Source organism: Capsaspora owczarzaki (assembly GCF_000151315.2).
Source record: "Capsaspora owczarzaki ATCC 30864 unplaced genomic scaffold supercont2.4, whole genome shotgun sequence".
NCBI classification, from domain to species: domain Eukaryota; class Filasterea; order Ministeriida; family Capsasporidae; genus Capsaspora; species Capsaspora owczarzaki.
In genome coordinates, this window is record NW_011887295.1 from 128975 (window position 1) to 152109 (window position 23135).

The window sequence follows — 23135 nt, forward strand, 5'->3', positions numbered from 1 at the left end:
GATAAAACACAAAACACACAAGCGAAATCGAACAAAGAACAAAAACAAAGCAAGATAGCGTTGGCTATCAAAACACATAAACAAACGGACAGGATTTTTTTTTTTTTAAGATTGTTCTGATCATCATGGAGACGACGGCGTCACCGTCACAACACCCAAATCCAACTCGAAATTCGGGCCCTCCTCTTCCTCCATTTCCGCAGCATAATCTGATACGTCTGCCGGCGGAGGTGCGCTGCGTGCAGAGTCCGAGTTGCTCGCGCCGGAGGATTTCCTCGCTGCCGTGCTGGTCTCGACCTCGGGATTCAGAGCAAAGCTGGACTTTGTGCGCGAAGGCATGTGTGTGAGCATGGTCATGGCCATGCCAGCCTCGAACGCGCTCTCTGCCCGCTCGGGATTTGTGAGCCAGTCTAGAACGGCGCCGGTGGCGATCGCTGCGAAAATTGGCGTCGTGATGCCAATATTCAGTGCGAGCTTGAGCGAGCGGTAGTAGTAGGTGGAGTTGTCCAGGGAAAAGATGATGAGAATGTACACAACGAGACAAACCAGCGAGGAGACCAAGCCCGATCGAGCGCTGCTGTACTCGTTAAAGGACACGCGCACGTTGCGGAGGGTGTACGTCCACCATCCAGCAAGGGCGAACAGATACAAGCCCATCGCGGCGTTAATCGAGTAGACCATCACCTTGCTTTTCGTGACACAGACATTCTTGAGCTCGCCGTTGGCCATCACAATCGGCTCGATGCCCATATCGCCTGCCGTGGTGACAATGATGCTGAGCAGCACGACAGGCAAAAAGATGACGACGGCGCCTGCGAGCTGGATGACGCGCCGATCGAGCTTTCTTGAGGTGCTGAGGAGGCGCGAGTTCAAAATGTGCAAGACCACCCATCGCGTGTAAAAGCGGTACAGGTGCGCCGTTGCAAACAATCCCAAGCCGAAGGTGGCATAGACCCACTGCTTCCAAAAGTAGCAGGCGCCCATCACTGTGCCCTCCTGAGGCAGCAGAAACTCTCCGTGCATCTCTCCTAGAAACGCAATAATGGCAGCCACCGCGGCAACCATCAGGACGGCGGGTTGTTTTGCCTTGAATGGCTTCCACTCCCGCTTGACCACCAGCAGCAGCGCCATGCACAGTTGCGCGCCGAGCAAAAGCGCGCCCATGCTGACGACCCAGACTTCCAACGGGTTGTAATAGTGCGTCACGTCGGTTTTGAGCCAAGTCGTGTTTGTCATCTTCTTGTTTGGTTCAAACAACGGTAACTTGGTTTCAGGATTATTGGGTTGTTGTTGTCGGGCACAGATTTTTAACGGGATTGAACGATTCAAAGTTGCCCGGACGAGAACGGTGGATTCTTGGATCAAGCTGGATCAAGCTTGGGCTTGCGTATTGCGAGAGCCGTGTCGTCAGTCAGAGGCACCGAGGGGCTCGAGCGAGGGCTTGACAGGTTGTGTTGTGGAGGGAGAGTTGGGAGGGTGTGAACAATCAACCAACCTTCGCTCGAGCGGATGATGGCTGAGGGTGGTGGAGTAGCCGAGCTCAGTCCAGAGCTTCACGGTGAAGCGGACCTCCCAAAGCGGAAGGAGGGGAAAGTGCAGTGCTTCGACGGCAGAGGCGGAGAGCGCGCCGAGATTGAACAATTCTGCAAGGCGGGCCCGAGAGTCGAGTCGAGGTCGTCAGCGCTGACACCCTCCACCCTCCTACAACTGGTGAAGAGTTGCAAGGAAGACCAAACGGCAGCTGGGGCAGGAACGGCTGGTGTCGGTGTTGCTTCAGCTGATGACTGATTGATAGCGGTGAGTAAGAGTTGGATTTGAAACGACTATAAAAGGGAGAGTGATCCCGCAATCCTCAACACTCAGATTGCCTATGTGTTGGGAGGATTGTGGAACACTGCATGAACTGTTTGGGAGGGGGGGGGGCATCGTCTCAATCGCCCAAACACGCGCACAGCACTGTTGTAATTTGTGAATCGTCAAATTTCCACTCGTTTTGCATTTTGTGCGGCATGCTTGACAAGGTCTCGCAAGCACAGTGCGTCGCTTGACACATGGCAAAAGGATGCGTAAAAGCAAAGATGCATCATGAACGAAAGCACACCATGACAAACACTCAACGAAACCCCCGAGACGTGGCGTTCGGTCTAAATCGAACGTTTGATTCACAACAGTCTGAACACACAAAGTCACTCAATCGACTACAACAACAACAACAACAACTATTACACTATACACATCCTCTAAGAAACAGTTGGCTGGATTTGAACCATTTGCGGCGGCGCCAAGCCAATCTCAATTTCCAGAGCATCCGGCTCGTCCTCGTGGTACTCTGTGTCGGTGACCGACATTGTTGGAGCAGAATGAGTCGAACCGGAAGGCGGAGTGCTGCTCGCAGGATTGGAGCCTTGTCCGCTACTGGTCTTTGGGCTATGGCGGGATTTGGGGACGTGGGTGAGCATGGTCAGCGCCAAGCCGGCATCGAAGGCAACGAGTTGCTCCTCGCGACCAATCACCCAGCCAACAAACACATTCATGACCACGGCAGTGAAAATGGGGCTTGACAGGCTCACGTTCAGAACGAGAAACAGGACACGCTCGTAGTAGGTGGAGTTGCCAATCACAAACACGCAGCCAATGTACGTGATGAGACTCAGGCTGGTGATACACCAAGCAATCCTCGCGCTCTTGTACTCGTTAAAGGATTGTCGCACATTTCGGAGAGAGTATGTCCACCAGCCAGCCAAGGCGCATGCGTACACACCGAGGACGCAGTTTGTCGTGTAGTTGAGCGCTTTGGATTGGGTGTAGCAAAACGACCCGGGTGTGCCATCCTGGTACTTCATGGCGATATGGTGAACATCCCCTGCCAGTGAATTGATCAATGAGACCACAAGCATCGGCACGTAGATGACGGCGATGCCAATGATCTTGATGACGGCTCTATCGATCTTGCGCGATGTCACCAGGCGGGTGTTGAGCAGTCTGAGAATCACCCAGCGCATAAACAAGCGGTACAGCAGCGCGGTAGCAACGAGACCCAGTCCGAACGGCACATACATCCACTGCTTCCAGAACGAGCAGTTGTTGAGCACCGGGCCGTGCTGCGGTAACAGCAGATTCGCATGCAGCTCCGATGCGAAAAAGCACACTGCGCCAACGGCACCCACGAGCAGCGACCACGGCTGCTTGGCCTTGAACGGCTTGTAATCACGGTGAACGACCATGAAGATGGCGATGGACAGCTGGGTGAGCAGGATTAGCGCGGCCATGCTAACGACCCAGACTTCGAGCGGGTTCCAATGATCTGTCAAATCGGTTTGCACAAGCGGCGGCGGGTCTGACATTGTTTCCCAGGGGACGCGCGCTGACGATACGCAGTGACAGAGACGATGAAGGTGTAAGATGACGTATGTGACTCTTTTGTGGAGTCAGTCGGGAGGTGCGTTGTCAGGGGCGAGAGGGAAAAAAAAAAAAACTGCAAAAGCAAAAAATAAAAACAAAAAAAAAAAAATTTAAAGTTTTTAACACAACAAAACAAAGAAAACAAAAAAAGAGGGGTTGTCAAATAAAAGAATGAGTCAGGTCAAATCGAACAGGATGTATGGCTGACAAACAAGTCGAGAAACTCGAGAGGAAGAGTTGGCATTACGTCCAACAGCACAATGGCGAGCAGAAGAGTCAAACAGGGGGGACGAGATGGAGCGTCAACAAATCAAACCTTGCATTGGTTTCCTGTAAATTTTCCAGACCGAACTCACTCCGAACGAACTTTCAAATCATCACAAAGACGGCATAAGGATAAAATTACCAAAGGCGGAATCGCGAAGCGCGGAACGCAGTGACCGACCAAATGACACACACATTATTGTTATTGCTCGAATCATCAACCCAATACTTTACCGATCTCTCTGATCATAACATACGTGGTGGGTGGTCCACCAAAACAAATATACAGAAACACTGCACTTTGTGCTCTCTTGCTGCCCCCCCCCCTCATACCCGTCAACGTCAATGACAAACGAAACAAGCAAAAAAAAAAAATGTGTATATTGCAATCGAGAAACGCGACACGACTCAAATTTCCTCGCGGGGTCGAAACAATGGGCTGTTTTTAATGGTCCAGGCCGGCGCAGAACTTCTTGTAGGCAGCCTCATCGAAAAGCTTCTCGACCTCCTTGGGGTCGCTGAGGCGCATCTTGACGAGCCAGCCTGAAAGATGAACATGGCCAAAGAACAAAAACACAAAAACAAACAAGCCACCAGATATCATTTCGTCAGTTTCAACGGACAATTCGCCCAAAGCCAACACTTCAAACAAACCGTCCGTACCCTCAGTGTATGGCGCAGAGTTGACGAGCGACGAGTTGGCCGAGACGGCCTTGTTGACCTCAACGACCTCGCCAGAGACGGGGGTGTACAGATCTGAGGTGGCCTTGACGGATTCGACCACACCAACGGCCTCTGAAACGATAGACAAGGCAGAAATACAAACAAGGAATGGGAGTGTGTGCTGAGTGTCGTCCTGTTCTCGGCATGCACGCCAAGATTGCAGGCGGGGAGCAACGACAAAATCCACTTACTGCCAGCGGCAAACTTCTTGCCGACATCGGGGAACTCGACAAAAGTAACATCACCGAGCGAGTCGACGGCGTACTGGGTAATGCCAAGGGTGGCAGTGCTCTCCTTGACGCTGACCCACTCGTGGTCCTTGGTGTAACGGAGGCCGGCGGGGGCGACTGCCGAAATAAGAACAAGGTTGGAGTGAGTGAGCAAGTTGGCAATTCTAATCCGGATTCTCTCAGATTCTCTCAGATTCTCTCAGATTCACGGATTCTCGCACTTCTTCCTCTCCCTCTCTCTCTCTCTCTCTCTCTCTCTCTTCTCTTCTCTTGCGGCTTTCGCTCCTTCCGCTGAATATCAAGCCCACTTTTGCGACTTGTCGAATCCTGTGAGTTTCCGACGCATGACTGAACGATGACGATGATGCTGATGATGATGATCGCAAGATGAGAAGATGGATGCGAGCACAGCAGCTTCATCGAGTGCAAAGTGAGAAAGTGAGTGAGTGAGCGAGAGTGAGCAAGTGAATGGAACCACATGCGAAATGACAGAGCAACTGCCGCGCTGCTTCCAATCCCACAAGAGGGGGGAGATGGAAAGGTAGCGGGGTGTTGTTGAGGTTGAATGCGGTGGAAGGAAGGAAGGGAAAGAGGGAGGGGGGGGGGAAGAGGGGAAGGCGCACTGACCGGCGGCGTTGGCAGAGTACATGCGAGCGACAGCGCCGAGCGAGCGGACCGACACGGCAGCGCGAGACGAGACGAGCATCGACAGCATTTTCGGATGGGTGCTGATTTGAAAACACAACAAAAATCAAGACTAGAGTAGTATGAGAGTGTATCTGTATTGCACTAGGGCGAATGGAATCGCCAGGTTACAGGGATTGTTTGGATTGGGTTTTTGGATTGGCACTGAATGAATGAAAAAGTCAGCGAGCGCTCAGTCTCTGTTTTCGCACTTTGACTGTCGTTCAGTCTTTGACTCGGGCTTGGTTGTTGTTTTTCTCTTCTTTTCTTGATTGGGTTGCTTGGTGTTCATTGTGCATTGTCAAAACTTGTCGAGATGCAAGCTGAGGAAGCGGCCGGCGTCGCGCTCGAGCACTTTGCAGCTGGTCGCTTTGACGCTGCCTCACAGGTTTGGTCATCACGCACTCACGCACCCCACTGCGGCTGGGGACACTCTAGCACGACCTCCAGCTTCAACGCGATGACTGCAATCACCGCCGCACAGCGCATCGTTGGGGGGAGGGGAAGGCTGACAATCTCACCACACACTCTCTCCCTCGCTCTCGCTCTCTCTCTCTCTCTCTCTCTCTCTCTCTTGCCTCGCGACGCTTGGTGCACTGAGTCTCATCTCGTTGTGTGTCGCTGGTTGGTTTGCTTGCGGGAGCAGGTGGTCCGCGAGATTGCTCGAGATCGCCCAAAGGACGTCAAGGTAAAGTGCTCTCGTTACGACCAGCCAGCGAAGCCGAGATGAAATGATGCTCAGCGCATCCATCCATCAATGCATGTGTGTGCCTTGCGTGTCTCACTTTGACTGGCAACATTGCGGGACAATCACAGGTCGCGCACAACCTCGCGCTCGCCGACTTTGTGCGCTCCAAGTTTACCCAGCCGATCTCGTTCCTGCGCGCGTTAGAGACCATCAGAGCATCCCATGCCAATGTAACGCTCACTTGTCTGCTTGTTCAATGCTCCTTCATGTGTTTTGCTTTTTTTGCTGCAGCTCGAATCTCACACCCTTCGGTGCCTTTGCTTCTCCAGCTCTCGCCCGACTCCTTTGACGATAACATTGAATCGAGCGTCTTGTCGTACAACCATGCAGTTGTGCTGGTGCATTTGCGTCAGTTTGAGAGCGCAATTGCCATTCTCGCTCGGCAATTCAAGTACATTCAAGCTGTCGAGGAGACTCTGGCACGCAAAATCTGCTTCCTTCTTCTCGACCTTTACATTAACAAGAAGGAAGTCGGCCATGCTGCTACCATCCTCACCTATCTCGAGAATATTGCTCCACCCTCGGAACCATTGAGTGCACCGGCTGCAACAGCTGCTGCTGCTGCTCCCACCGCTTCACCCTCGTCACCCGCAGCCGGAGCAGACTCGTCTGCCTCCCAGTCGCATGATTTACCACCCCACGTTCGCTTCCAGTTCAGCATTTTGCTATACAAGGCCAAGCTTCACCTGTTGAGCCACTCGATCAAAAACTGCCAGCGTGAAATCAAATCGGCGCTCAACATTGACAGCCAAAATGTGGCTGGACTCGTTTTCAAGGCCCGATTTGAAGTGTTGCGCAGCAATCCCCGAAAGGCAATCAAGATTCTGAGCAGTTGCTACCAACACCACCGACAACGCGTGGAGAACAGTAGCAAAGAGGTCGCGGCGGGTCCAGACCGTCTGACCATTCTGTATTTTAACAACCTCGGATGCGTCCATCATGCGATGGGCAAGCATTCCATGGCAGCGCTTTATTTTGCACGAGCCCTTCAAGAAAACGAGGCGTTTGCGACAGCCAGCTTTGTCAGCACCTCCGCTGCACCCGTTCTCCATCTTACCTCATCCTCCTCCTCCTCCTCATTGTCCAAAGCGTCCTCCAAGGCCAACAGCAAGGCTGCAGCGTCCACGCCAGGAAGTGCATCAAGTGCCGCAAGACGACCCACGACCAGTCGCGACGTGACCAAGTTTGCGCAAGATCGGCGGTACGAACTGCTCTACAGCTACGGCGTCCAGCTCTTGCTCACAGAACAGTACGAGGCCGCGTACAATAGCCTTCAGGAGGCGCTCACCGCCTTGCACAAAAGTCCACGTCTATGGCTGCGTCTGGCTGAGTGTTGCATCGGCCACCACCTTCAACAACAACACTCTCGACCACCAAAAGATGCCGCCCCGCCAGCCGTGCCCGTGCTATTCCCAGCCGCCGCCTCGTCGTCCGATGCCTCCACCGACACAAAGGGCGAAAAGCCCGTCTCTGGCTACCTCGTCGACCTGAGCGCTTTGGCATCGCTTCGACATTCATCGACCGACACGGCGCACAATCCGGTCGCTGCACAACAACCACTGTCGCTGCACAATGCAATGGTGTGTCTCCAAAACGCCCTTGTGCTCTTGCCCCACCATCTCGACGATAATCCAGATGCGCCACCAGCTCCGCCCCTCGACCTGGACAAGGCCAGCCAGGCCCAGATTGTGGCCGAAAAACAGCGCCAATCGCGGTTGGCTCTCAAGTACAATGCACTGTTGAAGCTGGCCTACGTTGCACTCGAGTTGCAAGACCCGGCAACGGCTCTTCTTCACGCTGAAAACCTGGAGCAGAGCTCGCAGGCGCCTGCCAATTTGCGGTAACGAGAGCGTTTTGTCGTTGAATTGATTTTTTATCCGAGAATCCTTATTTGTACTTGTTTTATTGAACAGATTCCTTGCCACCTTGTATTCTGTTGAGGCTTGCGTGATGCTCGGTCGGGTGCACGATGCTCTGGCTCGCATCGGTCAGGCAACATTGCAACTGGACGAACGAATCCCTCCTGCTGCTGCACAAGCCGTGGCGGTACAGTCGTTCTCATTTGAACCCACCAAGCAAGTGATGCAAGACCCCTTGCTGAGCCCGGATCTTGCTCGAGGTGCATTGCAAGTCCAGCTCGCTGCTTCCCAATGCGTGGCCAATCAACTCGAAGCTGCGGCCAGGTCGCTTCCGCAAGTTGCAGCACCAGAGTTTTCCAAAACATGGACGTTGCTGCAAATGTACTTGAAGCTGCGACAAGGTATGGTTTCATTGCTTGGGATGATTTTTTTGTTTTTTGGCGTGTTTGCTTGAGTCGCTAAGCTAATCTGTTGTGGTGATTGTCGAATTTGATTCAGGCGACTCGGAAGGCGCGATTCGTTTAGCTCGCAGCCAAGGAGCTGTTCGGAATGGCTGATGTACAACCACTTGCAACACAAACGTTTGTCCTGACGCTTTTCGAACAACAGGAAAAAAAAAAACATCTAACATGTATTCACAACGATAACAACAACTACCACAAACAAAAACCAAATTCCCTTTGTTGTTTAAATGGCAGAAATGGTGGCATTCAACACTCCAGCCGCCGAAATCAGCGTGCCGGTCAATCCGCGGAGAATGGCAATCGACTGCGCCTCATTCACGTTCGACACGGTGTCGGTGGTGCGGTGGTAGGACGGGTAGTCCGTGTCGTCTTGCTCGATGGCGAGGATGGCAGGAATGTTGGCGCGTTGGAAGGGGATGTGGTCCGAGCCAAAGCTGTTGGACGAGGTGGACACGTCCAACGCCGGCGCGTACACTTTCATGTTGGCCACGACGTTGGTCATCAGCGTTTGGATGGGCGCATCGCGAGTGCCCTCGACCATGACGCCAAAGTACAAGTCAGAGTAGCCAATCATGTCCATGATCAGAGCGCAGGTGATGTCAAGCTTTGCCTTGACGGCCTGGTCGACATAGTGCTGCGATCCGTACAGACCCTGCTCCTCGCCAGTGAAAAAGACGAGATGGATGGTGTGGTTGAACTGGACGTCGGCAATGACCTCGGCAATGGCCATGACACCAGCAGTGCCGCTGCCATTGTCCACGGCACCAGGCGCGAGCGTGGCTGCGGACTGGCTGGTCGAGTCGAAATGAGCACCAACGACGACAATCTTGCTTGGGGTGACGCGTCCGAGGTGCTTGCAAACAACGTTGCGCGTCTCCTTGCCAGAGACCTTGAGCGTTTGGAACTCGACCTGCAGTCCGAGCGCCGAGCAGTGCGCGGCGAGGAAATCGGCCGCCAGCGCATTGTCGCTGGTCGTGGACATGCGCGTCTTGATGGTGTACTCCTTCGACCCGGTGGCAGGCAGAGTGAAGGGCTCCACGCCCGTCAGCTTGGCCAGGTGTCCGAGGTAGCGCTCGCCGTCGAGACGGTCAACAATGTCCGAGGTGACTGGCGCGGCGAACGCGCCAACGAGCTCGAGCTTCTCTGACAGGCGAGTCGACACGGCTGGCGCCACAATCAATCGCTCCTTCTCAGCATCGACCAGGAGCTGCTCCAGCGCGAGGACGTTCTCGTGTGGCAGCGTGACGAGCGAGAGGTGCGCATCGCCAACCAGACTGGTCGCACGCCCGCCAATCTCAGCGAGCTTGCTCAGCGCCTGGAGTCCAATGGCCTTGTCGACGGTAGCCACGCGCCAAAAGTTGACCAGGAACGCGGCATGGCCAGCCGGCAGTGGGACGGAGGTTGGCGACTGGCAGCCGGCAGAGCGCAAGCCGTCGACGTCGAGTGCAGCTGGGTCCCGGGTGACGAGGACGGTGAGTGTGGACAGCGGAGACGAGCCATACACGCGGATGGCAGTCGTGTCGGGGGTGTTGGTGAGCGGGGCATGCATGTCGGAGCACAGAATCACGCGCTGCAACAACGCCGAATCACTCGCGTCGTCCTGCTGGCTCAGCAGGGCGGCGGGCACTGCGCGCGCTGGAGTGGCAAGCAGCATGCAAGCCAGGCACAGCGCAGCAGCAGCAGCAGCGAGGGTGGCGCGGACGCTGCGACCAGTCATCTCCTTGCGATGCAACAGAAGCGACAAAAAAAAAAACAAAAAAAAAAGGCAAAGACTGCACAGCACTTCCATTTCTCAGAAAGTTTACTAAGCCAGGGGGGGGGGTAAAGCTCAGCGTGTGTTCATTTCTTTGATATTGACGGGGAAACAAACTTCACAAAAAAAAAAAAGAGCTTTTCAAGGTATGCACACAAGGAATCGTTCAATTTGATGAAAAAACCTGGGGAAGATGCGAACGGTGCTCTGTTTAGCGACCACCGTTGTAGTCAGCGCCGCCAGCCTTCTTAACGCGGGCAAAGATGGTGTCGTAGCGGAGGTCCGATCGCTCAGAGGTGAGAATCTCGGCAGCGAAAGACTGTGAAAAACAGGGGGGTTGTTCAAACAGAGTGAGACCAAAATCGTCAACCCGGCGATGGCACTCAACAACAACAACAACAACCCAAGATCGAAAACAAAAACTACGTACAGCAACGACGGACTTGACGATGGCCTTGTCAGTGCTGACCTTGGCCTTCTTGAGGGCGCCGACATCCTCGCCAATCCAGGCAACAAAGGCAAACTTGGCACGCTTGCTGAGCTCGTCGCCGGTCTCGAGGCGGAGGAAGCCGTAAACACGCTCGTCGTCTGTCAGCAAGCAAGCAATCATGATCATGTTAGGTCTCAGTTTTGTCAAAAACCACGACTCTGAACAACTTACCGGTGAAGTGAGTGAGGAACTCGTCGTACTCGGTGCCGGTGGCGGCAGTGGAGATGAGGTTGCCATCGCCGTACTTGAAGACAGCCCTGTTTGTGAAAAACAAAACACAAAACGAACAATCAGACATTCAGACAAACATTCAGACAAACATTCAAACACGAGTCAAAAACACAAAGACGTTGAAATTTTCAATACTTTCTTTTTTTTTTCAAGATTGTTGTTGTTTTGGTTTTTTTTTTTTTTTTTTTTCCGTTTCAATTCGTTTTTGTTTGCTTGCCTTTTTCATCCACAGTTTGGAAAAAACAAAACAATGAAAAAAAATTCTCGATTGTTGTTCTCTTTTTTGTTGTTTGTTCGTTTTGTGTTTGCGTGGATCGAAAGGAGCAGAGCAACAGACATCGACGCGTGCGATAGTGCGCAGATGGAGCGACGTGGATGTGCGGATGTGCGGATGTGCGGATGTGCGGAAGGGGCGAGAAGCGCAAAGCAGAAGAAGAAGAAGAAAAAAACAAAAAAAAAAATAGGGAAAAAAATAGAAAAAGATTGCATTGCGTGACTCGAACCGCGAGGCGGGGGGGGGGCAAAGGCCGCGCTATCCTTGCCTCATCCACGCTGCGTCGCATCGCAAAAACGCCCCAGGAGGCGATGGCGGAGTGCAGATCAGCAGGAAGAATTAGAATTAAAAAATGAAAAATAAAAAATAAAAAATAAAAAATAAAAAATAAAAGCCGCCTGACCGCACTACAGCTCCAAAACAGATCCGTTGAGCGAACGAGCGGCCAAGTTGTCAGGCACTACGGTGTGTTGTGTCGTAGATTGCGCTGATGCATCGGAAATCGGGAGAATGGCAATGCGAAGGCAGAAAATCCCCTTCATTGAAAACAAAAAATAAAAAATACAAAAGAATCGAAACATAGACAGTTTTTTTTTTTTTTTTTTTTTTTTTTTTTTTTTGGTTCGCTTTCATCGACATCATCATCATCAGCGCACTCGAGGCAGAGCAGCATCCGCTTACCAGGTGATCGGGTCGTTGTTGTCGCGGACGGCGTTGTAGGCGTTGGTGACCTCGTCGCGGTCGAGCTTAGCGTCCTTAGTGGCCATTGTTGGGTTGGGGGTTTTGTGGTTTTCGAAATAAAATTGAAAGACTGAGCCTTCGTTTCGTCTTCGTTTGTGTTTGGTGATCAGCGACTGATGTGCAATTGCTGATGGTCAAGATGCTGCTGGATGTGTGGTGGGGAGGAATAGCAAAGTGGGAAATGGAGGGGGCGGGGCAAAACGAACGGAACAATCAGCTGCGAAAGCCAGTCTGTCGGCAACCACACTCCTTCGCCTGCACACCTCAAGCGTAAAATTCAATATCTATCAAGGTCTTACAAAAGAACTCGCAGAGTGTGTGAGATTGGCAAGGAGGCAGAGCGTGATCGCCAGACAAAAAAATTTTGACACCGCATTTGCAGTGTAAAGTTGGACTTCAAAACAAAAGTTTGAAGAATGCCTGAACGTAACAAAATGATGCAAACGAGCGACGGAGAGTTCAAACCCGTTGCTTTGGGTTGGAAACAACATGGCCCATGATCTGGGAAAGCGGTGCTCGATTCCATCTTCGGGAAGACCTTGAACATGCAATCCTTTGGTTTGGACAAAAGTTGGCCGATTTCACCGCTCCACCCTGGTTTCTGCATCGCTCCAGCCTCCTTCCACTCACCCCAACATTTCCGACAGTAATATTTGCCGTCATTTTCCTTTATTTCCGGGTCACTCTTCGTTTGCGTTCATCACGCGCGGAAATCGCCAAAATCTCCCTCTTTTTTTTTTTTTCTTTTAAGTTTTTTTTTTTCTTTGTTGAACGCACAGCTTCCTGCACAGCTTCTTGGACATTCTCCCCGCCCTCGCCACCCTTCGAAGGGAAAACCACCTTCCGTACATCCTACCATCAACAATCTCCTTTGCTTCAAACCGAGCTCTTGCGGTTCCAAAGCCCAAGCTCGAGCAAAAGTCTTTCGGCCAGAAAAGCTTCGTTCTGATTCTGCCGCGTTCTTTCCGACCGAATCGCGTTTCGCTCAGCTGAGTGGGACGCTCCCGATCCATCGAAAGATAGCAAGAGCCTGTTTCTTAGCTGTTCGAGCACCTGAACCCGCGTCGGTGGCTGTGTGAGCTCGGACGGAGTGCGGCTTTGACCTGTACACAGTGAAATCATCATGGTCGTCATCGAAGAGCTGACTGAGGACGAGGCGGCCGTCACGGTGGCCGATCTCGTCAGCAGTCTGGATGCAGTGATTGAAGAGAACGAGCACGAGCACGAGCACGAGCACGAGCACGACGACGACGACGACCAACCACCAGACCACGCCAATGCGACGACTGGGGCCAATGCACCGTCAATAACTCGGGACGACAATGATCGGAGCCAAATGGTGACCGAGTCCGAGTCGGCCTCAACAACCGCCACCACCGATGCAATGCTGTCCTCATCGCCGTCATTATTAGAAGGATCACATAACAACATGTACGTGTATGGCGGCGATGGCGGAATGGCCACCGTCCAGACCAGAAACCATGATGACGCTGCTGCTGCTGCTGCGACCATGCCACCGTATTACGCTCAACCCACACTCCTCGAGCACCAGCACCCGCCACAAGAAAGCCCATTCGGATTCAGAGGGTCGTCCATGCACCCGAGCTCGTTGACCGCGTTCACACAAGCCATGCACCCGGCATGGACGATGGATGCTGCAGGCTATCCAGGCATGGCACCCTCGCCCCCGGACAGCATGTCGGTTGCCGACGACACTTGTACCAGCAGTAGTACCACAGACACGAACCATGCCGCGGTGCATGACCACGTTGGAGAGTACATGACAGTGGATGGATCGTTTGCGCGACATTTCCCGCCGCACGCTGACCATCCCGAGTCTGGCACGAATCCTCACCACCAAGAACACGCACAAGGGGACGGAATCCACGGTGCTCAACCAAGTGACACGAACGAAGCTGAGATGAGCGAGTTTAGTCGCTTGTTTTTGGAAGTGTACCTGGATGCAGTTCGACAGCCAACCTTGGACGCCCTGGTGGCCCTGCTGCATCTGCAGTCGACCGTTGCACTGGAGACATCCGCTGGTACCCTGTCATTGAGCAATGCCACGGCCGCAGCAGAATGCCTCTGGACTGTCTTTGCCTCGGCGGCGGATTTCTGTGTAGATGTCGCACACACCGAGCTCATCCAGCCTTGGGATCAAACTTATCTCGTGCAAATGCAAGCTCGGCTGGTCTATTCTAACTCAGAGGCCTTCTCTGCAGCATGCGCTGCGCTTGGTCTACAACACCATCACGCGTCTGCATCGCAGTCTCCGTTGTCGCCACCCAATACGCCGCCAGATGCGAGGGGCCACAATCAGCCCGTCATTTGTCCCGTTACGCAGACATTTGTACTAGTTCCGAACACGGCAGGGTCGTTTTGCATCTCCAAGAGCACCCTATCGTTGAGTGGGGTTTTCTCCAGCACATGAAAACGCGAGGTTTGCACTGGCGTTTTTGGAAATTGACCACAGCACGCTGTTACCAGGGTAGGGAACGTTGGTTTGAGCTTTCCAAGAGCAAGAAAGGTTTGCAGCACAGTGCGTTCCGGAACATACAACCGAAGCTGTTGCGATTTATTTAATTTTAGATTTGTTTTGAGCTCTTAATACATTGTATCAACAGAGGAGGAATTCAGCTCCGAACCGCTTGTGAAGATACGCTACAAACGCAGAGACGCAATTCTTCGTTCAAAAAGAAAGTTACACAGCTCCGTAACAGCTTGGTTGAAGGCGCAACATCGTTCTGCTTCCACCAGTTGCACAGTAGTTGAAGCAGCTCCATTGTGCGTCCATCGCGATGTTCCCAATAGCCGATGTCTGGCGCATGGCAAATGCCTTGGCATCTACCGCCTCCATAGGTTTGAGCAGTGCACCGAATCGTGTCGGCTTTCTTGTGTGCTTGAGAATGTTCATGTAGATGCCTGTGACCTACACAACCGTGATGCTTGTGAAACAATAAGGGCTGCCAATGTAATGAGATCGCATTTTCGCTGCGAGAATCAAACTGATTATTTTTGGTCAACCTCAGTTCTCAAACGTTCTCAGACACCAAACCATAGAAAATGGGTTTCAACGGAACACGTCTCAAAGTGCAGCTCAAGCTGGCTGTGAATCGCCTGAAAATGCTTCAGAACAAGAAAGGTATCGCGCCCATTTCAAACCAAGACAAATGGGGGGGGGGTAGAGCATCCTTTCACTTTTATTCGCAGGGACAGAGAGAGAGAGTGAGAGAGTGAGAGTGTGTGTGTGAGTGTCTCTAAACCGACCGACCGTTGCGTCATCATCCGCTTCCAAAGTCAAAGTGCAACAACTCACCCTTCCTCCCTTTCTTGTGACTGTGTTGCGCCTGTTGCGCTTGTTGATGTAGCCAACCAGAACGCAGTCGCGCGCAAGCAGATTGGCGCGCTGCTGGACAAGGGCAAGGAGGAATCAGCGCGCATCAAGGTAAACTTTACGCTGTCCTCTCGCTTTCGCTGGGCTGCTGCGACGACCCTCCATTCCGCGAGATATGCTAACTTGGATGCGCTTGTCACTCTTGGTATGGTTTTGGGTTGGTGTGGGTTGCGGGGTGGTGTGTGGCTTTGGGCGTTTTGTTCGTTCGCCATGGCATGACGCAGGTCGAGCACATCATCCGTGAAGACTACATGATTGAGGCCATGGAGCTGATCGAGCTGTACTGCGACCTGCTGCTCGCTCGCTATGGCATCATCGAGCAGATGAAGTAAGCTTGACATCCCGGCCGTGGTCGCAGACACCACATGTAAACGAATTCTAACGAGCTTTTCGTTTGGACAATATTTAGATACTGCGACGATGGCATCAGAGAGGCCGTCAATACAATCATCTGGGTCGCACCACGACTTACCACCGAAGTGCAGGAACTGACTCTGGTGCGCCGCAAGACTGCTCAACCAAGGTGTCGTACTCGTGCAGCGTTTCCCAATTCTGATTTTTGGTGTTTTCTTGGGGGTTTTCTCTGCAGATTCGAGAGCAGCTCATTGCCAAGTACGGCAAGGAGTTTGGTATGGCAGCCATGGAGACGCAGGGCGTCAGCGACAGAGTACGTTTGCTTCTCCCAGCAATGCTTTGCCATTTGGAACAAAACAACACTCATCTGCGAGATTCCTCCACAGGTGATGCGAAAATTCAGTGTGCAGGCGCCAGAGCAGTTCCTCGTGACGCAGTATCTCATTGAGATTGCTCGCGCATTGAAGATCAACTGGGTGCCTCCGGCTCAGGACGTCTTGCTTGCGCCGCTCGACAGCCCGCAGCTCATCGGCCCGCCTCCATTAATTTCGGGCGAGGTCATCACGCTGGGTTCCCCCACTGGTCACAGCAATGGGAACAACAGCAACAACAACAATCCCAACAACAACAACTTCTTTGGCGGTGGCGGTGGCGGCGGCATTGGCGCTGGAGGATTTATCGTCCCCCAACAAGGCAACCCCTATCCTGCGCCACAAAATGCGCCCTATCCGCCGATGGCTGGCCAAAACCAAGCCCCATATCAACACCAGCAACAACAGTACACGGCTGGGTACGGTGGTGGAGCCAGCTCTTCATCGTCTGCTCCGGCCCCTTACAAGGATGGCAACACGGCCGCCTTCTCGCAGAATGACTATTCTAGCATCCCTCCTCGATCAGCGCCAGCGCCAGACTATCCTGGCTACCCTGGTTCTCAAACACCCGCGTTTCCGAGTGTGCCCGGGAACGGTACGCATCGCGCCAACAACGAGCGGCACTTTGCAGGTATATCTCTCTCACTTTTACCTTTTTTTTGTTTTGGCAATTGATTTTGTTGGTTAGGCTCTCCGTCATTCAACACTGTGGACATCCCCGCCTTCCCCTCCGTTCCAGGAACTCTTCCTGGCGATGGTCGCGGGCCTAGTGGCGGTTCGGGTAGCAATGCCAAAGGCGGAAACAGCGCCCCCGCAGCTCCACGCAACGACGAAGACGATCCCGATTTCGATGACTTGGCGCGTCGATTTATGGCACTGAAAAAGCGAACGTAAACACTTGGTTTGTTGAGCATGGCAGAATGTCCCCCTACACACAAAAATGCAAACAGTACCCCACAGTAGAGTGGTCGAAGGCCATTTGTTGTGCATTTTGTGTTCTCTTTTGTTTTGTATCTTTGCATTTGAATCGAACAACCATCGTCAGAATCTTTCACATAACGCTCAAATTTACTGATTATTAATTTTTTTCTTCTTTTTTGACACAAATCAACACAAAAACAATGGTTACTCGTCGTCAGTGGAAGCAAAGGCTTTTGGCGTGGTCTGGGGATCCTGGGCATCGCCGAGTAGCTCTGCAGGAACATTGGAGAGTGCAGGAAGTACCTTCTCGCGTGTCGTGGTGCGCTTCAGACGGGCCGTGTCAAACTTGTTGATGGACAGCGCGAGCTTGAGGTGGCCATCGATGAATGGCGCACTTTGGTCGCGGGTGAGTTTGGGCCGCTTGAGATTGGTGCGATTAAAGTTGCCAATGGACGCCATGATCTGCGCGTGCCCTTGGGCCAAGTCGCTGGTTTCCATAATGTTGAAAATATCCCCAAGCCCAATGTTGGACGCGCGCGTGCTCGAGCCCGTGGACGACTGCCGCTGAACCGGAGGTGGATGTGCCTCGCTCGCAGCCTCTGCGATTCCGGACGAGGCCGGGGACAGTGCTGGGAACGACACCCCTGCGGCAGACGTGGTGGAGCTTGCAGCTCGGCTGCGAGTTTGGCTCGACTTCATTGAGGGCGAGGCAGCCGGTCCGGATCCCGGCAGCGTAGTTGGAGGAGGAGGAGGAAGAGGAAGAAGAGGAGCGGATTGGGTGTTTGCGATCGCAGCCGTCGCAGCAACGGCCGTGGTCGCGGAGCTGGACAGGTCGACAAATTCCGTGGTGCTGCTTGGGACGCCAGTCACGGCCGACTGCTGTGGCCGACCTTTCATGGCTGGCATAAAGCCATTGGTTCTGAAGAAGGTCGGCGTGGTGGCTGCAGAAGCTGCTGCTGCCGTTGTTGTTGTTGGTGTTGTTGTTGTTGTTGCTGTGCTGAGCGGGGATGGTGACGCCGCCGCCGCGCTCGGGCTGGTCGGGGCCTCGGCAAAACTAGCAGATTGTGACCTCGACGACGATGAAAAGGAACCGCCAAGCGTGGATCCACTCGATGCCAGAGGATCGTCCAAACGTTCGTTGAAAGGACTGCGATTGTGACTTCGCATCGTGATGAGCGATTCGGTGCGAGAACGTCGCGGGACTGGCTCCAAGTCTTGCTCAAACTGCGGCACGCCTCCGGCATTGCTGGAGCCACGGCGCAGCGGAGAGCTGGATTCGGCCCTGACTGGAGGTGATGCGGGAATGCTGCCGCGTGGGCGATCCGTCGCGAGCGCCGGCGAAGGTGGTCCAGATGTTGTTGCAGTGGCAGCAAAAGTAGCGTCAGTGGCACCACCGGCAGCAGAAGGTCCTGTAGCTGTCATTTCGCGAACAACATTGGGGCGCAGCACGGCTGGCGAGTTTTGAACAATGCTGGCAAGCGCATCGCTAGCACTGGAAGAAGCCGACGAGTCGGCGGTGAAGGAAGAATCGCTGCTGCTGCTGCTGCTGACGGCAGCGTCGGCGGCAAACTTTGCTTGCGCAGCAGCATTCAGAATCAACGTCATGACTTGCTCGCTCTTGGCACATTGCAGCGGGGTTTGGCCTCGCTCGTTTTGCAGCGTTGTGGAGGCTCCATGCTGCAACAGCAGCACTACAAAGCTCCCAAAGCCCCAGCGAGAGGCAGTGTGTAGCGCCGTATCACCTCGCTTGTTGGGAACGTTGACGCTGGCGCCCTTCTCGAGCAGCAACTCGGCACACTCGACGTGACCATTGCCAGCGCAAAAGTGCAGCGGTGTATTGCCGTTGCGGTCCTTCACGTTGAATTTGGCGGATGCATTGAGAAGCTTTGCGACAGCCACCTTGTGGTTGTACTGGCAAGCAAAGTGCAACGGGGTGTGTCCGTGAGCATTTCTCATGTTCACAGCCGCGCCGCATTTCACCAGCACCTCCACAATGTCATCGTGGCCGTGGAGAGATGCATAGTGGAGGGCGGTGATGCCATCGTGGAAAGTGCTGTTAATGTCCAGCACGGTTGACGGCTGCGACTGGAGCATGGAGCACTTGTCACATTGACAAAGAGGATGGCACATGAGCAGCACGGCATCCGTCGGGGCAACTCGAACCGTGGGCCCGCTCCCATCCTCGGCGTCAATAATGCTCAGACGGAACTTGAAGAGAGCAATGTCATCGTCGTCGATGGCCCTGAAGAGCGATTCCATTTCAGCCTCGTGCCGTCGCTGTGCTTCTGAGACGGCCGTGTTGGTGTCCGCCGGGTCTGCATTAGCTGGCTCTGACAGGGTCTCTGGTACCAATGAGGCGCGAATATCGTTGGACAGCGCCGGCTGCGTCAATGTGCGGCGCAGGGTTGACGCGTTTCGGGCGCCGTCAGCTGCCGTTGCCGGGGAGCTCACGAAGCCGGCAGAGCTACTCAATCCGGCTGGTTTCAACATTGCAGAAGTCGCGCTACGGGTTAGAGTCGAAGGACGAGTCGGAAAGGCAGCCGCTTGCTGTGCGCTCACTTGCTCGTCAAACCCTTCGACACTGACCGGGTCGTCTTCTGTTTCGGTGCGAATCAGATCAGCGATCTAGAGTAAAAATAATAATAATAATAATAGGAGTTGGATTGCGTCATGGAAACCGGAGGATCGGGAGAAGGAACAAGAACAGGCGCAAACGAACGATGAGAACAGGGCAACACCCCAGATTCCAGCAACAACAACCGTCTCCGTTGAAACGTCACACCATCCACAGTACCTTCTTGTTCTGGGCACACTGCAACGGAGTTTCATGCCGGCTGTTGCGCAGGGCCGCCATCGCACCGTGGCGCAGCAACACCTGGACAATGTCGATAAAGCCCCATTTGGAGGCAAGATGCAAGGCCGTGTTGCCGCGCCCATTGGTCATATTTACATCAACGACATGGGTCAGGGCATTGACACCTCGGGCTTCATTTCGAACGAGTTCTTTGACGCAGTCGAGGTGGCCATGCAGCGCAGCAAAATGGAGCGACGTGTTGCCCTCGTGGTCTGCTAGCGAGAGGTCTGCACCCTTGCTGAGCAGCACCTTGACAACGTCCAGGTGATTTCTAGGGCAAATACGTCATGATGTGCGACAGTCAGAAGAGACCCGATAGACAAAAAACAATCCCCAAACAAACAGACGAACAGACAGTTAAAAAAAAAAAAAGCAAAAAAAAAAACCGCAAAAAACAGGCCCGAATTTCATTTCTCCTTACCGTTGACAGGCAGAGTGCAGCGGGGTCAGACCCATGTAGTTGGCTGCATTCACAATCGCGCCAAACTCAATCAACGTCTTGACCATGTCGACATGCCCAAGGCGAGCAGCGACGTGCAAAGCAGTGCAGCCTTCGCCATCACGAGAGTACACGGTAATGCTCGAATCAAGATCGATGGGATCATCGTCGACCGGAGCGTCTGGCGCATCGTGCGGGCGACCAACAGTGGCCAGCGTGGCTTGGCATTTGGCACAGTCGCAGAGTGGGTGACACAGCGTTGACTCGACTTCTTCACGCGTGATGACGCGATGGGTGGGCGAGGTCGATGCGTCGGCGCCGATAGAGTTTAACTGCAGCATGGAAGACGCGCGACGCCCTAACGAAGCGGCGGCCAAAATAGCACGAACTTCTGGCAACTGGTTGCTGTTGACCTTCTTGAAAAACGACTCAACGGCGGCGCGCCCGCCACGGAGCATGTGTGCCACCAGAATGTCGATATTATCCTTCTTTTTGAGATTGGGCTGCTGTGAACTGGGTTGCAATGCGTCACTAAAGCTGAAAGTGCGTCGCGCCGGCGACACCGCAGCGCCACCACCACTAGCAGCAGCCGTGCTTGGAGACGTGGCGACACTGGTGGCAACCGAGCCAGCGCCTCCCGAGCTCCAGAGTCCAGGAATTTCAGAGTGCGCCCTGTTTCGAGGAGGCTGCAACGTGGTCGATGATGCGTCTGCAGACACGGCCTCCGACGCAGTCCCAGGCAACGCGTCTGCGTGACCAAGCAACTCGGCAATTTCACGATTCCGCCCGGATGATGCGTGACCTTGCCCAGCGTGCGACGTGCCAATGTTCAAGCCAAGTCGCTCTGTAGCAAACCGCGCAAACTCGTCGCTCTTGATGTGCTCAACTGCAGCTTGGAAGGACGCCAAGGTGAAGGCAAACGCGTCCGTGCCGTTGCTGGCAAACCGGAAGCTTTGGGTGTACCACAGGTTGGCGTGCCAGTTGGGAATGTCAGAGCGGATGACGATGAGAATCAAAATGGGCAAGAGATCGTCCGTGGAGAGCACGAGTGGCGGCGAGGAGGCCGATTTCGTGCCGGCAGCTGGTGTGGCCGTGATCGCCGCAATGCTCTTCCGGAGGACGTGCAGCTTTTCGAGTGGGGTCTTGACCATGTTTAGGCGTGCAATGTTCGCAACGGCGCTGGAGATGCCGAGACCCAGCTCTGCGGGCACATCCATGTCTTTGTCGGACAAGTCGAGCAAGGCTCGAGTTTTGCGGTTGAACGAGGTGTCCAGATGCGCAAAGGTGGAGCAGGCGCCGTCAAAGATTTTGAGGTAGATGCCGTCGAGAATGTACGTTTCGAGAGAAAGCTTGAGCGCAGTCATCATTGCAGTGTTGGAGCGTGCCTGCGCGCCGATGCGGGTGGTGAGCATTGCCTGCATGCCTCGTGTGTAAATGGTGTGTGCCGCGTCGATTGTATGGCGGAGCGAGTGTGCCATGAACTGGAAGCTGGCGTTGAAGAGGCTGATGGATTCTGTGATGCGAAAGAAGGTGGGTGTGTTTTCGGGGTCGGACCAGAGGAAATTGGAGCACTCTTCGTACGTCTGGAATTGCAGGGCGGCGCCCAGCGCAGATGCAGTGTCACTGCTGCCCGATGACGCAGAGTTTTGGGATTTGCCGTCGCCGGCGACCGGGAGCAGCGGGCGGGACAAGCACAAGACTCGGAAGCTTTCGTCGCGGGTGTTGTAAAAGCTCTCCTCAAAGAGGATGGTTGCTTCAATCCTCGTGCGAAACCCTGCATCTGTCACGACAGTCCGTCGCGCATTATCAATGCGGATTTTGCGCTGGTTGGCCGTGTCGAACACGAGCGAATCTGAGCTCTGAGAATGCTTGTTCGTCGGACCTCCATCCGTGCTTGCTGTTGGCGTTCCAGGCGCCGCAGTGGGAGCAGTCACAGCATTAGAGCCATTTCCACTGCTACTAATAGCAGTACTGCTGCTACTACCACTGCCACTGCTACTGCTACTACTACTTGTCATGGCTGGGCTTGCGACGTGCGACTCGATCAGCTCCTTGGTCAATGCCGCAGCAGCGACGGTTCCGCTCCGGGGCACGAGAATGACATGGCGCTTGTCCGCCGCGCGCGTGTACAGCTTGCGATGCTTGTTCTTGAGCGTCTGGAAGAAGGCGTTCTCGACGAGGTCTTCGTCGTACGTTGGCGGGGCGGCCGTCTCAATGACGTATGGAGTCGCGTTGGACTCGTCTCTGTCGTCGGCGTCGGCGTCGGGTGCTTCGACCTCTGCAGCAGCAGCAGTAGCAGCAGCAGCGGCGACCTGGGCTCCGGCGCCGGTGCTGTGATGGGTGGCAGTGGCAGTGGCAATGGCTGGGTTGCTCCCGTCGCCAATCCTACTTGCGCTGGTCGCCTGCCCTGCTGCTGCTGCTGCTGCTGCTGCTGCTGCTGCTTGTTGCGGCTCGGTCTGCTGCTGTTGTTGCTGTGCTGCGATTGCGGCTGGACTGTCGACGAGCTCGCCAGAGTCGTTGAGTGGCGAACCACCAAAGGACGATCTGGGCGTCACAGTGTCAAACAAGTCGTAGTCCATCATGTCTGCAGCGAAGCGAGAGAGTCTGAGCAACGAAGATCAAAGAAAAAAAAACAAATAAGAAACAAAAATAATAATAAAAAAGAGACTGAGAAATGAATCTGTTTCCCCTTAACAAAGAGGATTTGGTCTCATTCTGCTGCTGCTGCTGCTGCGTCGCTCGATGTTCACAATGACTCTCTCAACATAGTCATCATCACACACAAAGAGAGAGAATTTGCTCTGCTCTGCTCTGTAAGATCATAAAAACTCGTCTCTTTCGGTCGCTCTAGCTGCGTTTTTTGTTTTCTCAGTTTCAATGGCAAAAGTATCACAGCTCTGATACATGTATCTCTCTGGACTGCTTTAGATGGTCCAGTT

The 23135-nt window shown here is 53.8% G+C and overlaps 9 protein-coding genes across 9 annotated transcripts; 3 read left to right on the forward strand and 6 right to left on the reverse strand.

The window, feature by feature from the left end:
* Positions 1 to 73: 73 nt before the first annotated feature.
* CAOG_02844 (hypothetical protein) lies at positions 74 to 1825 on the reverse strand. The gene has a single exon (XM_004348607.2). The coding sequence runs from the start codon at positions 1234 to 1236 to the stop codon at positions 124 to 126; it is 1113 nt and encodes a 370-aa protein (XP_004348657.1). The 5' UTR covers positions 1237 to 1825; the 3' UTR covers positions 74 to 123.
* Positions 1826 to 2187: 362 nt separating this feature from the next.
* On the reverse strand, positions 2188 to 3344 carry CAOG_02845 (hypothetical protein; the record flags this gene model as incomplete). The annotated part of the gene is made up of 1 exon (XM_004348608.2): positions 2188 to 3344. One exon carries the CDS (start codon positions 3342 to 3344, stop codon positions 2241 to 2243), a length of 1104 nt encoding a protein of 367 aa, XP_004348658.1. The 3' UTR covers positions 2188 to 2240.
* Positions 3345 to 4041: 697 nt separating this feature from the next.
* On the reverse strand, positions 4042 to 5376 carry CAOG_02846 (glycine cleavage system H protein). Its single transcript, XM_004348609.2, has 4 exons — positions 5247 to 5376; positions 4581 to 4736; positions 4330 to 4461; positions 4042 to 4209 (listed from the first exon to the last, which is right to left on the reverse strand). Exons 1-4 carry the CDS (start codon positions 5332 to 5334, stop codon positions 4112 to 4114), a joined length of 474 nt encoding a protein of 157 aa, XP_004348659.2. The 5' UTR covers positions 5335 to 5376; the 3' UTR covers positions 4042 to 4111.
* A 129-nt stretch (positions 5377 to 5505) lies between these two features.
* Positions 5506 to 8584, forward strand: CAOG_02847 (hypothetical protein). The gene is made up of 6 exons (XM_004348610.2): positions 5506 to 5691; positions 5950 to 5991; positions 6120 to 6221; positions 6321 to 7891; positions 7965 to 8311; positions 8409 to 8584. The coding sequence occupies exons 1-6, from the start codon at positions 5620 to 5622 to the stop codon at positions 8465 to 8467; spliced, it is 2193 nt and encodes a 730-aa protein (XP_004348660.1). The 5' UTR covers positions 5506 to 5619; the 3' UTR covers positions 8468 to 8584.
* CAOG_08638 (hypothetical protein) lies at positions 8531 to 10146 on the reverse strand. The gene has a single exon (XM_011271947.1). It carries the CDS (start codon positions 10089 to 10091, stop codon positions 8598 to 8600), a length of 1494 nt encoding a protein of 497 aa, XP_011270249.1. The 5' UTR covers positions 10092 to 10146; the 3' UTR covers positions 8531 to 8597.
* CAOG_08639 (hypothetical protein) lies at positions 10139 to 11933 on the reverse strand. The gene is made up of 4 exons (XM_011271948.1): positions 11804 to 11933; positions 10789 to 10874; positions 10558 to 10715; positions 10139 to 10446 (listed from the first exon to the last, which is right to left on the reverse strand). The coding sequence occupies exons 1-4, from the start codon at positions 11887 to 11889 to the stop codon at positions 10339 to 10341; spliced, it is 438 nt and encodes a 145-aa protein (XP_011270250.1). The 5' UTR covers positions 11890 to 11933; the 3' UTR covers positions 10139 to 10338.
* Positions 11934 to 12557: 624 nt separating this feature from the next.
* CAOG_02850 (hypothetical protein) lies at positions 12558 to 14545 on the forward strand. The gene has a single exon (XM_004348613.2). The coding sequence runs from the start codon at positions 12987 to 12989 to the stop codon at positions 14292 to 14294; it is 1308 nt and encodes a 435-aa protein (XP_004348663.1). The 5' UTR covers positions 12558 to 12986; the 3' UTR covers positions 14295 to 14545.
* Positions 14546 to 14894: 349 nt separating this feature from the next.
* Positions 14895 to 17054, forward strand: CAOG_02851 (hypothetical protein). The gene is made up of 7 exons (XM_004348614.2): positions 14895 to 15005; positions 15232 to 15308; positions 15482 to 15585; positions 15667 to 15754; positions 15847 to 15924; positions 15998 to 16577; positions 16671 to 17054. Exons 1-7 carry the CDS (start codon positions 14927 to 14929, stop codon positions 16874 to 16876), a joined length of 1212 nt encoding a protein of 403 aa, XP_004348664.2. The 5' UTR covers positions 14895 to 14926; the 3' UTR covers positions 16877 to 17054.
* On the reverse strand, positions 16984 to 22845 carry CAOG_02852 (muscle ankyrin repeat protein 3). The gene is made up of 3 exons (XM_004348616.2): positions 20179 to 22845; positions 19698 to 20028; positions 16984 to 19528 (listed from the first exon to the last, which is right to left on the reverse strand). Exons 1-3 carry the CDS (start codon positions 22776 to 22778, stop codon positions 17108 to 17110), a joined length of 5352 nt encoding a protein of 1783 aa, XP_004348666.1. The 5' UTR covers positions 22779 to 22845; the 3' UTR covers positions 16984 to 17107.
* Between the last annotated feature and the right edge of the window lie 290 nt (positions 22846 to 23135).